The 19492-nt window shown below is 36.1% G+C and overlaps 1 protein-coding gene across 1 annotated transcript; it reads right to left on the bottom strand.

Annotated features, from left to right (window-relative positions):
• Nucleotides 1-409: 409 nt before the first annotated feature.
• On the bottom strand, nt 410-14589 carry LOC118253008 (serine/Arginine-related protein 53-like). Its single transcript, XM_050716971.1, has 6 exons — nt 14325-14589; nt 7920-8075; nt 6466-6591; nt 2518-2687; nt 1659-1731; nt 410-827 (listed from the first exon to the last, which is right to left on the bottom strand). Exons 2-6 carry the CDS (start codon nt 8045-8047, stop codon nt 809-811), a joined length of 516 nt encoding a protein of 171 aa, XP_050572928.1. The 5' UTR covers nt 8048-8075; nt 14325-14589; the 3' UTR covers nt 410-808.
• Nucleotides 14590-19492: the final 4903 nt, after the last annotated feature.

Here is a 19492-nt window from a genome sequence, read left to right as displayed (position 1 = left end):
TAAGCATCTTCCTCAACATCATGAAAGAAGTTAAATTAAAAGAATGGTGGATTTCTGGTAAGTATAACCACAAAAACATATGCTCTGTAGCTAACTAGAGAGAAGCATGTTCGGACATTGAGGCTTTTATTGACTTCAAAAGGTCAGCAACTCAAATGGAGGCTCGCAGTCCCTTCTGAATGATGGACAGAAAATTATGTCCCCTGTCCAGAAACTGTCCACTACTAACATCAAGGCAAACAAGCATTCTTAGATTATTCTGTGCCTGAAGGAGATGAAAAGTATCTCTCAGCCTAAGGTAGCTAGACAGTTGTTATTTTAAGAAGCAGAAAGTATTAAAGAAAAAGAAAACAAACTTCTAACAGAAGTCAACCACAAACAATTAAGGACTCCACAAAAACTCTGTAGCTAATGAAAGATGTTCCGTTCTTTATTATTGTGTAATACTTTTATCACAGAAACATGGTATTTACAAATATACACATATAGACTGCTGATCATAAAATGTTACTGAAGAATTAGTCAAAAAATCAATTTACAAAAACCAAAAACTTTCCAAAGATATTCTGGCTGAAAAAATTCAATGAAATTTCAAGGAGACAGTTCTGTACAGAAAGATAGGTTTTAGCTCCTCAAGGTCTGGTAATATTAGACAAGAGAGTTGTGAACCAAGTGAGCTAAGCTCAGCTGTACATTTGAGATGAGGCAGTTTTTATATTGTTCTTTTTCACATAATTTCTTGATGGTCAGTTCAACAGGTCTCAGGAGGCACTAGTTTGTATGTTTTTGGAAGCTGCAAGCATTGCTCTCACTTTGGCCATAAGATCCTGTAGAAAATAAGAGAAAAATTATTAGACTTGCCTAGGCCTTGAACAGAGCTAAAGCATGTGATTGAAAAAACCTGCATGAAAGGGCTAGTTTATGCTTCAGTCACATAAAATAGATTCATGACCATCAGATATTTAGCCTTGGGCCTGTGATACCAGGCAGTAGCTTTTAAAAAAGAAATGGAATTATTTTGACAGAGGATGGGTATCTTAAAACCATGTTAACATTTAATTACTGCACACTGTATCAATGCATATACCTGACATGGCTATTTGTAAATAGTTATGCTATGAGTCACAGCAGACTTGAACATATCAACAAAATCATAACGAAAATTCACAGACATAAACAGCAACAAGGGTAAGACTAAGTTGTGGATGTTGCTCAATGCAAAACAAGCACTTACTTTAGTTTGCAAGAGGACATATTTTTCCTCTCTCGTCAACACCACAAACTTAGCCTTTGCCAAGCTGTTCCTCTGTCCTTTCTTCCATGAAACTTAAGAGCACAACATAGCAAGACGGGCTCTCAGTAATACCTGCTGTTCGTGTATTGTTCTAGCATAATGTGGACTTTCATATCTTAACAGTGGATACACTGCATCGCAATGAACTTAGCTACTTTCATTTCAAGTTTAGTCAACCCTCTAAAGATTAAGCTGCTAGGGAAGCAACAAAATTGTTTTTCTCATAAGCAAACAAATTAAGAATGACAATGAACATGTCTCTATATCATATGCGAAGCTCAGAATTGTACAAGGTATTAAATGGAGATTACAATATGATGGACGCACTCCATTAGGCCGCTAATTTGAATTTGTTTATTTGTACCTGAGTGATTTTACTCTGCACTGAAGACACGATCGCTGAAGAGATTTGGCCATCTTTTTCCTGAGAAACTCCCCTAAAAAAGTAAAAATCCGTGTTAAAAGTTTATAGCTTACATTTTCAAAATGAATTTCACTCACCATCAGAGTTTTGGGCTTTATTGTACAATTCTCTCATACACTAATAAACAGTTCTCTCATTCAACCAGAAGTCAGGGTAAGTCACGGTCAGAAGACTCACTCCTGTGTAACTGACAAAAACAAATCTCAACAGCAGGCTAGGGATTTTGAACAGGACTGCACTGTATTCTGTTGAAATAATTTAACTGTGAATCTCACAAACACACTGAAATTCAAACCACCCTGTTAAAATTCTACTTCAGAGTTACCCCATTTAGCGAGAGTTACCATTTTCTAACTTAGAATCACACTGCAGAATTTTACATGTAAGTTTTATTGTAGGAGTATGTCAAGGTATACTTGAACAAGGAGCAGAACCTTCAGTTCTCTACATTCAAAGGATCACATTTCATCTCATACATAACATGAAAACTTCTTTGACAAATTAAATTTGTACAGTACTTTCCTGTCTTAAATGTAAATGTAGCAGAGGTAGTGTTAACATATTTTCCAGGTTTTGAAATCTGATCCTAAAATTTCACTGGATTACATAAAAACTCCATCAGGCAATGGAGATCCAAGCTTATCATTAGACTGATGTACAAAGTGCCATCCTCTCAGCATCTTCTACTTTTAATATACGTACATACAGAGCTCCTCACCATACCAATTAGGTCAAAAGACACATTCGCAGTCAACAAACATAAGCAGTGCAATATTACCCTACTAAGAAAATGTATTACCTGGAGCGTTCCTGGCTGGATTCCCTGCTCTCCACAGGAGAGACACTAGCTGAATGCACAGAATTTTTGTGTGTGGATGGTTTGCCTGTGACACAGCTGGTGAAGGAGACCTAGCTTTGGACTTAGTACGTGACCTAGACCGCCTCTTCTTCTTCTTTTCATGGGGACTTCTGCGAGAAGAAATATTTTATTGAAGGATAGTTACAGTAGTATTAAACTAGCTCAGTGAAAGGTACTTTTCACACTTCTAAAGGATTACGTAGCGCTCTTCCACAGGATACTTTTCCATGTACACTGAGCAAGCGTTCGAGTCTTACCCCAATATTGTATTTCTTACCCCAATACTGCACTTCTCTGGTTGTGCAAAACAATGTCTCAGAAGCTCCTTTTAATAAATTATGATAGGAAAACTACTAGTATCTGAGGCTGTCACTTGGAATACTATTTCTCAGGTACTGAGGAATTAGGCAGCAGTATTTGATACTTTAAAGAACGACATGAAAAGTCTTTAATTGAAGATCTGCAGAATAACCTCCCTAGAGGGAAGTTCCTTCTCAAACAACATCCTACATCTAACATATAATGAGAAATAGAATAATTTATATATCCCTGTATTTTTTTAGCCCATGAAGGAGCAAACCATGTAACTATAGCTTTGAAAAAAATCTACAAGGTAAATCCACAGTTTGCTTGCTTTTTAAAAACAATTACTACAGTAATCCACTCCATAACTCAACATACTGCAGGCTCAAAACCCTAAACAAGCTATTGTATACTATGCAAGCAAACCTTCACCTAGCAAGACGTTTGAAGTGCTAACCATTCCTGACTTGGAAATTTTATATACAAACATTTGCTTCTAAGAGAATGGAACAAATGACTAGGGTACCTGATGTATTTACTATTGACAGAAGGCGGAAAACAGAGGTTGCCTTATATGAAGTGTTAAGCTCAAAAGAATTCAACTACTAATATACTACAGATGAAACTATCAAAGCCTTTACACTCGTTTATGGATTTATGTCTAAGATTTACATACCAGTATTGATATTACTGTAATCAGAATTACTAACTTAGCTTTTAGGCAATACCCACTGCAGGCACATCTCTCTAGCTTTCTCTGCTGGGGGTGCTGGCACACCTTCCATTTTTAGAGCTCACAAGGTTAAAAAGGTCAGTTCAAAAAAGAACTAGAAATGCTCTGCTAGATGTCTAAACAGAAGTAAGTTTCTGAGGCTTCTGACACACCTTAAAACATTGTAAACCTTAGACCCATCTTTTAAATACCGCATTGTTGATCCCTTTATTTTCATTTTCTTGTGAAATTTTCTACTTTAAAGGCAAATATGCTATAATAAATACACACGTAAATATTCTATAATTACAATGCTTAGAATTTATCATATGATTATCTGATTTTTTTTTTTTATATAGAAGTCAGCATTCAAGACAAATTACAAAATGCGCCTTATTCTTTTCCTGCATAAATGCATTAAATGGCAGGGAAAAAACACACAAAAAACAGCTCTATTGGCCTCTAACATTCCCATAATTTTGAAAATAAAAATCCTCTACAAAGTTGGTTATTCCTTGACTAGCTGCTTATGTACTGTAATTGCTCAATTTCTTAAAACATAACGTAATCAGGCAGTGAATATATTTCATATTTAACTCTTGAAAATCTCAGCAAACATTCATGGTGCTAGAATATTTTAGAGTAGGCTTTTTCGGTATTCTTAATCTCAGATTATAATGAACAAACACTATAAATGCTGAATGAAATTGTCTATCAATTTTCTAGTTTTAGAAGGGTCCACATGCTAAAACCAGGCTTATTTTTACAATATTTTTTCTACGCACAAAAGCTAGCATAAAGACCCATGCATATTCTCTGTGGAACGCAATTCACTGCAGATGAGTTAGATTAAAATGATTAAGATGATTACAGATTAAGATGATTTACATTATTCTTATTCAAGTAACTATGATGACATCCAAGGTACAGGATAAGCAGAAAAAACAATTGTTACATTTATTCTGAAATAAACATTATTTTGTTAAGCAGTAAGCCACTAAATTCACAGAGAAGACAAAGCATAGCTTCCTAGTTCTTACATATTTTCTTCTGGAAATGTACCTACAAATTTACAAGCAATGCTAGCATCACCACAGGTATCAGATTAATGCCTTAAGCAGTTTAAAACACTGCAGTATTTATTATGTCTAGGGTCCTTTTCAGTCCTCTGACGATACAGGATTCCAAAGCCTGCCTATTCTTTGTTTAGCTGTGGTTACAAAAAGCACTCAGCTGACGGCTGCCATGTAAGATTCAAATCTGCATTTGGCTATCAGGCAAAATATACATTACTTCCTCACAGAAAGCCTAAGTAAACTAAGTGGCTTTTAAAAGATCATGAACCCAAACCTTCCTTCCATTACACCCACTGCGAAGAACCTACTCCATAAATGAAGATCAGGAAAAATGGTGCACCACAGCATCTATCTACATTTTTACTTGACATTTAACATGTCAGTCCTAGCTAGGCTTTCTGCAGTCAGAGCTGTAAAATGTCCTCAACTATGTTTATCTACAATATTCTTTCTTCAGTCTACTTTTTTGCTTTTACTGCCATATGTTGTTGTGTAGTGTTCTGTTTTCTTGTCTGAGGCCTAACAAAAGTTTTCAAGTTCTACCTATATAAACAATATTGTTTAAAGAGGAGTCTCATTTATTTCAAAACTCCAATCATAATTTAGCACTTTGAATAGCATTATTTTCAACATGATTTATAGCTTAAAATATCAAACGGTCAAGCAGCAGGCACACCAACGCTGCATGAAAGAACATCACAGGGCTGTGAAACAATTCTTGCAAGTATTTATAGGAAGAAAAACATTCTAAGCTTCTATATATTGGATCTTTTCTGCTTAACCAATTTGCATGCTGAATTCCACAGAAACCTCTATTTTTATCTCAACTTTGAGTATGAAAAACTGAATCAGTTGAAGTATACTGATAAAGTTCTCATTTATACATACCATACATCAATTAGCTAGAAGCTGTTAAGAGATGGAAAGTTATCCTAAGAAACAATGCCAATATTTTAAAAATCATGAAAGTGAAAGTGACCTCCTTGTTTCCTACTCTACAGGAGATATGGAAAAACAGATTAAAGACAATCTTCACTGATGCAGAGAAAGAGTCTGTATGTTCAGTTTAGTAACTCTTAAGGTGCTTTGTTTTGTGTACACTGCAGCTGTACATGACAAAATTAGCATGAAAATTTTCACTTCCTCCCATGTTGAACTTAGAGACAAAACATTTCAAGCCTTTTGGGCACACATTTTGCAGATGTTTTTATTCTGCACCAGCGAGATGAAATAATGGTTGTTATGCCATCTTGCCAATAGGAGGTTCAGGTAGACTATATGCAAGGTGGTCTCAAAAAGGCACCACTTATTTTGGATTTCACATTCCACTCAGGTAGTAAAATAACTGTTGAACATAAAACAGACTTTTTAAACTGGATTTTCCCTTTATTTGTGCAGATACGGTGAGTGGTCAAGCAACTTTCAGATACTGGTATGAGTAACTTAACACCAGTATATGGCCTCTGTGGAGGTCGTATCGACTGGACAAGTGGAACATGAAAAACAGACCAAAGACTTCAGAGTCCAAATAAAATGAACTTTTACAGCTAGGAGACAGTACTGTATTAACATTCATTGATTTGGTTCAACATTTAGTGTTCAAACATATACAAGAATGTGCAAAGAACGATAATCAGTGCTTCTGGTTTTTCTTTTCCTCCACAGATGTATTTGTCTAATAAAATAAAGCCCCAGATGAAAAGAAACCCAAAGCTTTAAGTTTTATCCAGGGAGTATACAACACTTCAGGCAACATTTAAAGTCTTCTGATACCGGAAGATAACCTCTTACACTTACTTGGATCGTGCACGTTTCCTACTGTTTCCAGGACTATTACTGATGCGATAAGCTGTTGGAACACTCCTTTCCTCTCTCCGTCTTTCTGGTGTGTGAGCCCTCCTCCTAGGTGACCTTGATCGTGACCTAAACAGGAAAAAACACCCAAAAGTTTGCTTTTTGTTACTTATATTATTTGTATAATTATTTTTGTTTCGGTGGAATTGTGCTGTCACCAAACACAAATGTAACACCATTCACTTCTCTTTATATCATTATGGGGTATTTAGTCTCCAAGACTTGTCAGTTGCTTATGAATTTCTAACCCATCCAACGCATTTAGGGTGTAGTTATCCATTGCTTTTCACTCCCAACACTGGGGGTGGGGGGGAAAAAAGCAATTTTTTTTCAGTATTGTGTACTGACATCAATGTCTGTATTAGTAGGCATGAATGTTCCACTTCAGTGCAGTCACCTTTTGTGGCAACAGAGTTTACTAATGATGGTACACAGAAGTCCAATTTGGCTTGAAGCCTGGAATTGTCAGGCCTGACCTTGTCTTCTCAAATTAATGGAATGTTTTTAGAACTGCTGCATCACAGAGATAAATGCAAGTTTTTGTTTTCAGTTCATCTCCAGCTCTGACAAGTCCAGGAAAATTTGTCCCTGATGCTGCAGAATAATCCTAACACAGCTAATATTTTCACCTGTGCAAGTGACCAACAACCCACGACCGGCATTGTTTGGCACTAGCACTTTCACTTGAAATTTTTTCCTAGAGAGAGAAAGAGAAAGACCAAGATGAAAAAAAAGCATGCCCAGTTAAGATCAGAAATCAACTTAACAGCCTAACTCTTTTTCTGTGTGATCTGCAATTAAGTTGATGTGCAAATAAAAACCTGAATATTTTTTAATAACCAAATAATTTGAATGAGGAAAGTCCTGAAGAATGGAAGGGAGACAGGGAGGAGATTGAGAAGGGGACAAGACAGGGACCCAGCTTGAAAAAAGAAAGAAAAAAACCTAAGCCCCAAATCTAACCCAAATTCACGGTAGTAACAGTTAATTTTGTTCCCACTAAAGCGTATAGTTCTAATCATTTGATTTTTATTTGTTTATTTTCAAGCCTTTATTTATTTGCTATAGGTATGTCACTCCAGGTATACCAAACATTCATTTTCTTTCGTTCTTTTGCAGTGACTAAAAGAGAAGCCATTTGTGAAATCACTGATCTTCTGCAGACTTGCACCATATATTTAGTATATACACACACGCTCCTGAGCCATTTCTCTTATACCTACAACAGAACCGATCAACTGAAAACGAAAAAAATAATCACAATGGCAGTTAAGGGTTGCAAATTAACTGCTTTGTCACTTAGAAATCTGATCTTTACCAGGCCTTTCAGAAGGATTAAAAAAGGAAAAAAAAAAAAAAAAAACAACAGATCATAAAGTTTGGGGTCAGTCAGACACCTTGACATTTTACCAGGATTTCCCTCAAAAGAGCGCCAGCAGTCAAATCTTTTCGTTGTCGAAGCTGCCTGATAACTTTCCCGCTCTGTTGCTGCTGCCATTGATGAGTTGCTCAGACTCGGTTCCATGCTCAGTGTCCCTGTGGATGCTGTGAGTCTGTGATACGGAGGCACACACTTCACATTCAGAATAAAATGTGCTAGTTTTGGTATTAACTAGACTCCTGAAAAGGCTCAGTCCCTTAACCAAAAGCTGAACCTTAGTGAAACATGCCTATATGGACCAGCCTAAAAAAAGTCCAAACAATCAGAAAGAAAAAAGCATTAGCTTCATTTTTATGAACCAGATATGATGTTTTTTGGTTCTACAACATTCTTCCAACCACCAAACGTTAAGAACTTGGCCATTAGTTTCAACAATTACAAACAGCTTAACAGTTTTACTGTGATACAACAATTATTACTTTCATTACACTATTATTTTAAGACACTCTATTCCTTTCAAGTCAACAGAACTTGTGTTTAGAAGGGTCCCAAAAGTTCAAAGGATTACAAAGCTTGGCATGTCTCATTACCATACAGGAATTAAAACTAAGTGAAAAGACACTACCTCAGCAATAAGAAAACTGACTTGGAACAAACAAAGAGCAGTTACTTCCAAATCTCTCAAATTTCTGCAGTTGAGGCAAAAAGTCAGTCTCTCTCTCACACAAGCATTCTGAAGCATTCTTCCCAAACTTATTGAAAAGTGACCCACTAATGAAGCATGCCACTACTACCTATTGTTTGTTACTCATTAACTCGGTAATTCAGTATGTGGCTTAGCTATTCTGTTACTAGACAGTATAAAGGAAAATGATCAATATCCAACAGAAGTTTAGACTTTCCATCTCTTTAGGTCAAAATGAACATCCAACTGTCATCGAACCATATCATTCAATACCTAATGAGCGCCTCTCCATCCCCTCTCATACACAAACCACACTCACACATACAAAGACATCATTAGCTTAGATCATGTGCTAAAAAGATCTACTGGTAGAAAACAGAGATTCAGATGAACACGGTCATTTCTTACACTTACTGTCCATCAGCTTCAAAATCAAACTTCCCAGCTAGAACAGCATACCTACAACTCCAGGGACTGACAATTTACACTTCTTTAAAGAGCAGCACTATCAGATGCAATTCACATCTAACTTTTTATGGTGCTTTGAAGCTGATTAAAAGAAAGACACCATGAATCATTTACTAGAGATGACGAAAGATACCAAAGGCTCTTTGCCAAGACAGATTTAACAGATATGCCTCACCTTTGACCTTAATTACTGATGTGTAATAAGTCGTTATCTCTTTGGGACTAACACCTCCAAAGCAAGCCATGCTAAAATATCTTACAGTGTTTTTATACATTGTTTACTGTTTCTATGACTTAAATTTAACTTTAACCTGTCATGTTGGTCTAGAATTAAAGCCATACTAGGCCAGGAGCTTTGTGGGACTAACTCTGGCAGGCAAATTTTGGTTCAGAAAATAGCATTCATTTACGCAAAGAAATTTCTTGTAGTGTAGCACATGGCTCCATAAAAGCACTGTATCTGGGTTCCTTGCAAAACTACTTTCTTTAAACTTGTTTCTGTTAAACAGGCTTGGTTGTGCTACCCAGAATAATGAATATTCAAGGCATGCTTTGAATTAATTTGCTGTTATTTGAACATATTTTTTCAACTTTAGTACTGCTGAAGTTGCATTAGAAAATACTAAAAAAAAATGCAAATTGTACAAAATTGTACCTTACCAACGCCTATTTTTAAATGAAGCAGTGTATGCCTCTAACAATGCAAAACCAAATGATAAACAAGTGATATAAAACAGTATAGAAGTATATTGCAATGATTATTTCCATGATTTCCAAAACTAATTTTGATTCAAAACCAAAGAAAAACCAAAAACAAAGTTTGACAAGAATGCTGAACATCACTTGAACAAAGACAGCAAAGACAGTTACTGTAAAGTTATCTTTAACTTCACTTCCTACATCTCATTCCCTATTAACTTGTTAGAAACCAAAATCAGTATATAGTTTGTTGTAATCTTATTTTTTGAAACAACTTATATGATTAAATAGTAACTACTCAAAGCATTAAAGAGAAGCTCATCGAGTGTCCGCATGGAAATCTCACAAAATCTAAGACTTTTACGACTGTTCCCAAATACAGGGCACATGGTGAGTGGTCATTATTACAACTTAGAGGTAGTTCACTATTCATTATCATCCAAGTGCAATATAGTCTAATGAGAAATTGTGGAATATGCATCTCTCTTTTGGTTGTCACAGGTAATTTAAATATAACAGTTTAAACAGCTTCAAATCTAAAACACATTTTTTCACTGTACAGACCCCTCAAGCCCAACAAACTACTCTCTAGGAAAGTTATGAATTAAATTACTACAAAAAAGATCCTCTTTGTTATTCCACTTTTTTGATTAATGTGATCTGTAGCAGTAAGCACTACAGAAAGAAAATTCCAGCTTTTTTTTTTTTCAGTCTACTGCACCAATAATTGCTCTATATTGTGGTCTGCAGGTTAGCATATACATCTAGTCCAGGATGGAATAAGGCAACAAAATCTCCAACACACTACATTAGATTGAGACATTCAAATAAAGCAAAGTTACTCAAAATAGGAATGTTCCCATATAATTTAGCATCAATAACCAGACAATAAAGACTATCCTCTAGGCACCATCCAATTAATAAAAGATGAACACAGTAACCGCTGCAAATAGTTCACAGCTTTATCCCAGGTGGTGATGACTCTTTACATAACTACTTATTCAGCAGTACACTGTAACATCCAGTGTTTTAGGAATCTAGAAAAGTTACACATTTTGCATCAAGCACTGGGAAAACTAAAGACATAAGAGACGTGAAAGGTGCCATGTTTTGAACAAGGCAAGGCAACAAATGGAAATTATATTTATATATTTAGTGTTGAAAATTAAGAAAAGTTGTATCTCTTCTAGCTAGGCACCAACATTTGCTTCTCTTGGGGAAAGTACTAAGACAAGGCATTATTTTTACCTTAACATTTGAGAGACAAAACACGTCAGTATCTGAATGGGTTATGAATCAGCCTCCCACTCTTGATTACTTAATTATTTTACAACCTTTCCAGTTTCAGGGCAAGAACTTTGATTTTGTAAACAAACTGAGTACTTTAAGGATTATCAAACACTTTCAGTAAAGCCTGGTTAACTATCGCCATCATTTCTTGTACAATGTGAGACCATGGGGTTAATTTTTCAAGGACCTAATTAGAAATACAGAGCTAGAGAAGACTTAAAGAAATCAGACTATTCAATACTCTCTAAACCATCATTCTTAACACAGAAATTTCCCATGATGGCGCTTTCACAAGCTGTATTAACCACTGAGAAACTATAAAAAGCTTTCTAGTCTCTCTTCCATTAATTTAAATCCATTACTTCTCATCCTAACCCCAGGGACTGAAGAAGAATGTTCTATTCCCACCTTTCTGGCATACGTGATGACTCATTTAATTTTCCTCCAGTTTTTCCAAAGTCATAATTCTAAATCTCCTCACCACCCCACCTTTTTTTTTTTTTTTTTTAGTTTATGAAAATTTTTGCTGATTCACTCCAATCTTCCTCTAGCTGGTCAATATCCTTCTGAAGTGTCATGGTCGAAGCTGGACACAGTACTCCACCTCCCATCTCAAAATTATCTTTATACATCTTATTTGCAACACTGGAATTTGTCTTCCAGCTGAGGATTCATTCAATCCATCCTGCATAAGACTTGCTGTCTTGACTGACTATATATATTTTTTTCCATTTCAAATTTTTTACTGTACTCCCACCAGACTACTCCTTACTAGTATATAAGAAAAACTGTAAGTGATAAAATACTCTTCCATTAAAGTAAACCAACAGTCACTATATTTAGTATAATATGCAGGAAGAAGGTATTAATTACTATTAATTACAGGAAGACCTCAAGCACAAGTTTAGATTTAGTCACACTGAGAATGCTGTAGATAGTAAGGTAAATTTAGACATATAACAGGTCTTCTGTCAAAAGGTTTCTCATACGACCTGCAGAAACCTCAAAGTGAAAGGGCAACAACTCAGCACTGATGATACTGCCTTAAGTTCCCAGAAACAATGGTTTCCTGCATGGGAGACCCTCCAGAGACCTTTGTTGGAACTGGCATTCTCAGATCAGAAAACAAGATGAATGAGAGCCCTTTCCTGTTCAGCTTTAACACTAGTCAAATTTTAAGATGTGCAAAATGTTCTCAATGCAAGATGTGGTGCAGTTCTGAAACAATTTTAAAATTCAGCCAGCCAGCATCAAGCTTACTGGACCTCTCAGGTGAACAATTCAAACAGCTGATCTAGGAAAAATCTATCCAGATTTAATTAGGTGTCATCCATTATGCCAGGGCTAGTATGCATCTATTAATTGATTTGCGCCCGGCAGCATATTCTACAGGGCACACAACGATTAGCTCCATCGGATTAACTATTTTTAGTGACTTTTGTGTAGTATGTCCACCAACTGAATTCTGGCCAATCAAGAAAAAAATTCCACTAAAAAATAAGACTGTCCGTGATATGTGCGTTGGACTTCATAATAGAGTAGTTCGGTCTTTCCACTACCAGAACCAAATGTAAATCAGTTGGTGAAAGTATTCAAGCCTTGATAAAGAAGGAGATATCTTCAGATCACCATGAAGTCGCTGAAGACATCTCAATATACATCTGACTTGATTGTCATTAATCTGGTTAGTGCCAGATGCAAGCTCATGCAAGATGCAGGATTATCCTTAACCTACAGAGTAGCAGACTCAAGTACTAATAAGAATTTTCTTAGATGATTCTTTTTCAAGGTACCAGAAAAGATTATTATTTTTTTAATCATTACTTTGATGATTCTCCTTGTTTTCACCATTTATCAATAAAACAGTAGAAGAACATACATGACATAGCTTGGATGAAGAGACAAGGGAGTTCCGACATGGGAGTTCCAAGTGAAGATACAGCTTGGCAGGGAGCTGAAAAGATCAGTGATTCACCTGACAAGACTTTTCCTCAAGATATCCTCCACTTTGAGGAGACACATATTCACTTCACTAAACAATGAAAGCTTCATTCAGCATCATTCCCTTTATACACCGGTATGTGCAAAAAAAGAATGGTACCAGAATATTTTGGAATGCATCTAATAACATACAAAGTATCATGACCACCTGTTTGTCAAAAGCAGTCAAATAAGCATTGTGCCAGACCGATCGTTTAAACCCAAATCAAGTTATGTTCATTTCATTTCTTTCATCTCTGAGCAGCAGAGATGTCTTCAGTGAAGTATTGTATTTAACCTAAGAAAACTAGTATAAAATATCAAGTTTTAAAGCGTTAACACATATATTAGCATAGTTAGACACTTTGTTAAATGTATTTGAAGTTTTGTCACATCACCATCAACAGCTAGAAAAAAACTGAGAAACAGCTGAACCAGCTGTTTCTATAGAAGAAGCATTTAAATCATTGGCATGTCCACAGAGGTAATACATAATTCTGCGTGCATCAGATACATATACAGCTATGGTAGTATTTATAGGCATAATTCATTTGAGCTACAAGTTACTGAAATACTGTTTGGATATTCTGTAGCATGATCCAGAGACTACAACCCCGGGAACATGCCCTTCTGACTGATCACAGCAACTGCTCTGCAAAAGGAAATTAAGATACAACAGAAGTTTACAGACAGCAATCTTTAAAGGTTCCTAGACCCAAATGTCTTAGATGTAATTAATAGTATTAATATAACATAATATATATAGCCAGATAATTAACATAATGCATTTAATCTCATTAATGGTCAAATTTAGCCCAACTGCAGTGGGCTACATTTTTCTATGGTCTCTGTTCCACAACAACTCTGCTTTCAACCTTCTTTGATTCCTGTCATCTCTCTCCTGCCATTCATCCATCACATCTTTTCACATGCTACCCAACTGCTTGCTTTCCTTCTGAGCTTTGCTGTTCAACCAGCTAGTTCTCTATTTCATGTTTTAATATTGCTACTATACCAGAGCAATAGCCACAAACTCCTCTTCTTGTTATAATCACACTCCTACATAGTATCACCAGGTATTTCACAGACCAGAGTGAAATTTGCTGGTGTAAATTCTGCACTATGTATTTAGAAATTAACAACTATTTCATCAAAAATATTTTCAGAGATTTTCCATATTTGATATTTTCTCACTGTCTTCAGGGTGACTATATCCCTATGTAATTAGAGAAGTGCAAAAACATTTCCAGTATTAGCTCACACAGAACTCTAGAGAATATGGTTGGTTTCCAAACCCACCTTGAATGCCTGACAGTTCTATAGGCAGTGGGAAGTGAGTGCTTTGCTTTTGAATGTGATCTAGATCTGGACTTAGATGAAGAATGATACTTGAAAGGTGATCGAGATCTTGTCCGAGATCTTTTCTTGTGTTTTTTTCTTTTTTTTTCTTTTTCTTCATCCCTAGGAGGATCCTTGCTTTTGCTTGAAGGCCTTTCTGCTTGTTTAACTTCTAAGGTAGGTAAAGTTCTGACTGCAGTCACAGGACATGGTATACTACTGACACTCTGAAATCAAAGGTAAACAAAGAACATCATCATTCAGTTTTGAAAATTGCATAAAAATGTTTAATTTGAGAAAGTCCTATGTGTGTAGACAATACATAAACATCTCTAGATCTTTATAGCTTTTTATACTAAACAGGGGTTACATCTACTGTTATGCATGCCATGTAAATACACAGTTCTGGCAAAGAAACTTAAGATATCCTACTCACTAATCTTGCCTATATATATCTATATATGTATATATTGTCGAAATGCTGGATAACAAGTACAACAGCAAGGAAGATAATAACTAACAATCATCTTACATTTTTGACTCAAGAAAGTATGAGAAATACATCCATCTTAAGAAAACAGTTGTTAAATCAATAACAATCTAACCTCCCACGACTGCTTTAAATCCTCACAGTGCTGCATTAGTATTATGTAAAGCGCGCGTAAGTCAGGGTCACATCTTCAAAAACACAAATCTAACATTATTCAATAGAGGCCTATACAGTCCCCCAAAGGTATATATGCAAGTCGGGATACACGTTAAGACTCTCAGCTTAACTAGGTATACTCCTGAGGTTTTCATCTTTAGTTTATAGAAAAAATGTGTTCTAAAAAAAAAAGTCTACTACCAGATAACTTTTCATGTATTTATCCTTTTGTTTAAAAATGTATAAACCAGAAAAATACCATCAGGACTTACTGATATTCAAGATTAAGTTTTCAAGTCACTTTCTTCCTTGAACTGTGCTATTTAGATTAGAACCTCAAGTAAAACAGCAAAATGAAATAGCGCTGATACAAATTATTTCTGTACTTTACGAAATAAGTCGTTTGCATGTAAAGGGCTGGAAAAAATGACAAAAGTTATTAATCCTAATGATAGAGCAGGCCCTTGCTCAACTCATGTTCAGTGAGTAATTCTGACTACAATTGAGTGAATTAAGCAAAACATACCACACTCCGAGAAATTTTCAAATTACCAGCTTGTACCTGAGAGAATTCTGGTCAACACCTTGCTCAGAACAATTCAAGTCAGGCACTGTAGATAGGCTCCTCATTTCAAAGTCTGTCATTCCCCTAGCTGCCATTTCAAGGCAACTGGAGAAATCAGTTTCCCTGTCATAATTTCTGCTCCACCTGGTCTGACACTTTCACCATTTGATACAAGGATGCTTACCGTGATCAGAATAGAAACTAATCCATTAAAATCCCAAATAACCAAATTAGAAGCAGGTGATCTTCTCCTCTCTCTCTGCCCTTCTTCTACTGTGAATAGGTCAAGGCAATAATTGACTACATGTGAATACTCGGAAATTCGGCTTTGCTTCACATTACAGCAATGTTTCTTTTGTGAGCTTTAACTGATAACTGTTATCACAATATTTACAAAAATAGCAATAAAGCAGTCCTGAAGTAGTTTGCTTCAAGGATTATAAACATTTTATACCATTTTCATTTGAGTGACTGGTTTACGTGTGGCCTATTTCCAATTTCCCTAACTTCACAATCCACACGCAATTCCAGACACCTCATCTCCAAACTCAAGGGTTTCCTAAGAGACTACTGCAGCCTATTTTTGTTCCTTGACAATGTTATTCATGTCTTTATACAGTACCTTAGTCTCTTTGAACTCTACTGAATATGTAATAGACCAGTTTGCCTTGAAGTAGATAACTCTAATAGCTTGAAACAAAAGAGCTGTAGGCAAAGTAGAGTTAAGAGGAAAACAAGAGAAGGAAGAGAAAACAACATTTTTCAGTGCTCAAGTTCATTTGGCTGCACAGAACACAAGCTCTCATACCGTTAGCCAAAAGGAAGCTAATAACTGATTGACACAGGTACTTTTAGTGCACACGCAGGGATTCTCTCAGCAATCAGAATGAGGAACCCCGCACTGCTAAGCATCCCTCCATACTCACCACAAGCACTGGCTGCCAAAACTGTAATCTCTCCTTGACTTTCAGGATGCTTACAGTACGAGTGGCAGAGCTGTCCAGAACCCTCTGCGAAGTGTACTGCAGCCTGGCTGGATGGAGATTCAGACACAACAGCTCCAGCTTACTAATGAAGCATGTTTGGAAAGCTCTGGCAGAGATCATACAGAAGTAACTTCACCAACCCCCAAGTGAATATGTAGGTCCTGAGTGCAAGACAAGAGCGAGCGCAGAGAGGGAAGCCACCTACCCAGCCAAACTGACACAACACACCGCTGGGACCGGGTGCTCAGAGGAGGTGTCACAAACATGCCGATTCCTGCAGTGGCAACTGTACTTTCAAGAAAAAAGCCACCAGCAAAACGGCTTGAAACATCCTCAGAGCTGAAGGCAGAGCTCTGTAAAGGAACATAATGCCAGCAAGTTGCCAGGACAGGCAGAAAAGTTAAATAATGCCGCTGAATTTGAAAACAAAACAAAATAAACCAAAACTGTCTTGTGTCAGGCAAACAGAAAAGCTGTCAGTGACTTGGGGTTTTACTAGGGAAAACTGATCCAGGCAAACTAAGGTAGTAGAGGCAAGAAACTGGAGTCAAGAGTGAAGCAAATCAATAAATAAAAATCAAAGCAAGTGCGGACAATGGGAGATTATTAAGTGTTTCCAAAAGGCAGAAACACTTTTTTTTTTTTTACTGACCAGACTTTGCAAACCTGCAGGTCAGCAGAATGCTGTTTCAGAAAGCATGGCAACAAGCTGGTTACCTGATTAATTTTATTATGCATCTCAAGGGAAGGGAGATTTAAGTTTTTTGAGAACTCTCACAGGAAATTAGATTGCAAACTTTCAGACAGCATTCACTGAACCTCACTTCTTTGTTCCCTTAGGTTAACAGAATATTCTTTCAGCCCCTACTAAATATTACAGTGTCAGACAATTAGAGTTATTCTTCTGTGTTTTCTGTGGACGGCTGAAGGAAATCCTGCTAAAAGAACGCTTCCTACAGTAAACACTGGCTACAAGAAACGTTTCAAAGGTACTTCTTCAGAAAACAAAGATTATTGAAACACTCTCGTTTAAGAGAGATGGGTTAGGAAAGAGCTTTCTATCAGGAAGGATAGAAAACTATTGAGAACGAGTACTTCAGCTCATTACCAACGTTTGCTTATTTGCAGTATTCAGAAGACCAGGACACACATTAGTTTTTCATGGGTTACATTACTTAATCAAAGTTCAAAATGAAGATTAGAAGTAAACCAGAAAGTGCTTATTAAAACAGAACAAAACACTGGCATTGTTCCTGGTACAAATGAACTTAACTGTGAAAGAACATTATTTATAATGTAACTAACACTTTCACGATTAGTTAATATTTTTTTCTACCCTGAAAAGCTGACTTTTGCATTAATTTCAATCTTGTGTTGGATCAAAGTTGGAAAGAGTTAAGAATTAGAACTGTGAAGAGTTAATCAACAATTATTTTATTTCATTAAAAATTAAATTTTATAAAATCTAAATTGCTTCAAACTTTTCTCTACCACTGCACCTTTTTTGCTGCAGGTCCCCGAAGATTGTGCTGAAATATTCTTTGACACAGAACTAGAAAGCAACTGTCTCCTAGCAATAAAAATGTACCATTGCTCTGTGCATCGGAGTGAGCAGTTAAAACTTTTAGAAGACTGTTAGTCCAACCCTAAATTAAAATTACCCCAAAGTGATTAAATGTGATTGATAAAAACACTTGTTCTTCTAGAACAAATTAAATACTCAGTACTCAAACAGTTTCATCACTGTTTAGTTGCTGCTACAACTATTAACACTGCAGCGACCATGAGAATTTCTTTAAAAAACAAAAACAAACAAAAAAACAAAACAAAACAGAATTTTGCATTTTCAATTTTGAAGGGTCAACTGCAAAGAAATTAGTGGTTGCGAATGTGTTTGCTGCACAGAGAAGTATGCCTTTATACCCTGAGTACTTTGAAGAACAAAAATCAAGGCAGAGAACATTCTTAACTCCCCCACTATCTAAATTCTTAAGATGGCAGTTCCTGGTATTCAACTTTTTTTCCATTAAATATTCGTTGAAGTAATTGCAGTATAAGGAATTACAGCTCTCGTGTAATTTTTTATGGAAGGGTTCTTGCAATAAAAGAAGTTTCAAATGCCAGCAAGATAGCCACCACTTATGCCCCAAATGCCACATTAGTATGTGGCACTTGGTTTTATGTCTTTTGTATGGCCTTTTGAAAAAGCAAGATAATGGAAGTTTTGAAACAAACAAGCTAACAACCCCCCCAATCGTTCCATACTAAATAGAAGATGATGATGCATATATTCTACTTTTTTTCCCCCAGAAATGGATGACCCTGAAACACTTGAAAGCTTTTTATTTCCTATAAATACTTAGCATATGGTATTCATTAGACAGTTAAGTTTTGCTTACAAATTAACAAATATTTTTTAAAAGATGCAAACATAAAATTATGTTATATGCGATTGTTACTCTAAACAGCCATACAGCAATACCCACCGTCTATTGCTAATACAGCAGGATCAACTACAGCAGAAAGTGTGAAAGATGTACACAACCTACAGTTGTTGATAACGCTGTTATGCTTGGCAAAAATTGAATAGCACCTTATTATTAAACCTGTACTACAAACTTCTATTTCATCCATAAACATACTACTGTCCACAAGAAATGAATACTGTTACGAACAGGACAAAAGTAAGGACAAGCCATCTAAAGAAACAAATGAAAAACAAGTCTTCAAAAGAGAAAAGATGAAAGAGCCCAAACAAGTTAAGAACTGCTTTGTGCTATAGAATCTTTATATTCAGAGGCACAACGACAGATGACATTAGGGACAAGCCATTAAAACAGTTACTTTCAAGTTACGTGCTTGCCTGGTTTTGCAGCATTATAATGGTGAATTTGTCTCCTTGTTTAAATTGGATGTTAAGGTTTATACAGGT

The sequence above is a fragment of the Cygnus atratus genome, unplaced genomic scaffold (genome assembly GCF_013377495.2).
Source record: "Cygnus atratus isolate AKBS03 ecotype Queensland, Australia unplaced genomic scaffold, CAtr_DNAZoo_HiC_assembly HiC_scaffold_67, whole genome shotgun sequence".
NCBI classification, from domain to species: domain Eukaryota; kingdom Metazoa; phylum Chordata; class Aves; order Anseriformes; family Anatidae; genus Cygnus; species Cygnus atratus.
This window is presented reverse-complemented; position numbering and strand designations above follow the sequence as displayed.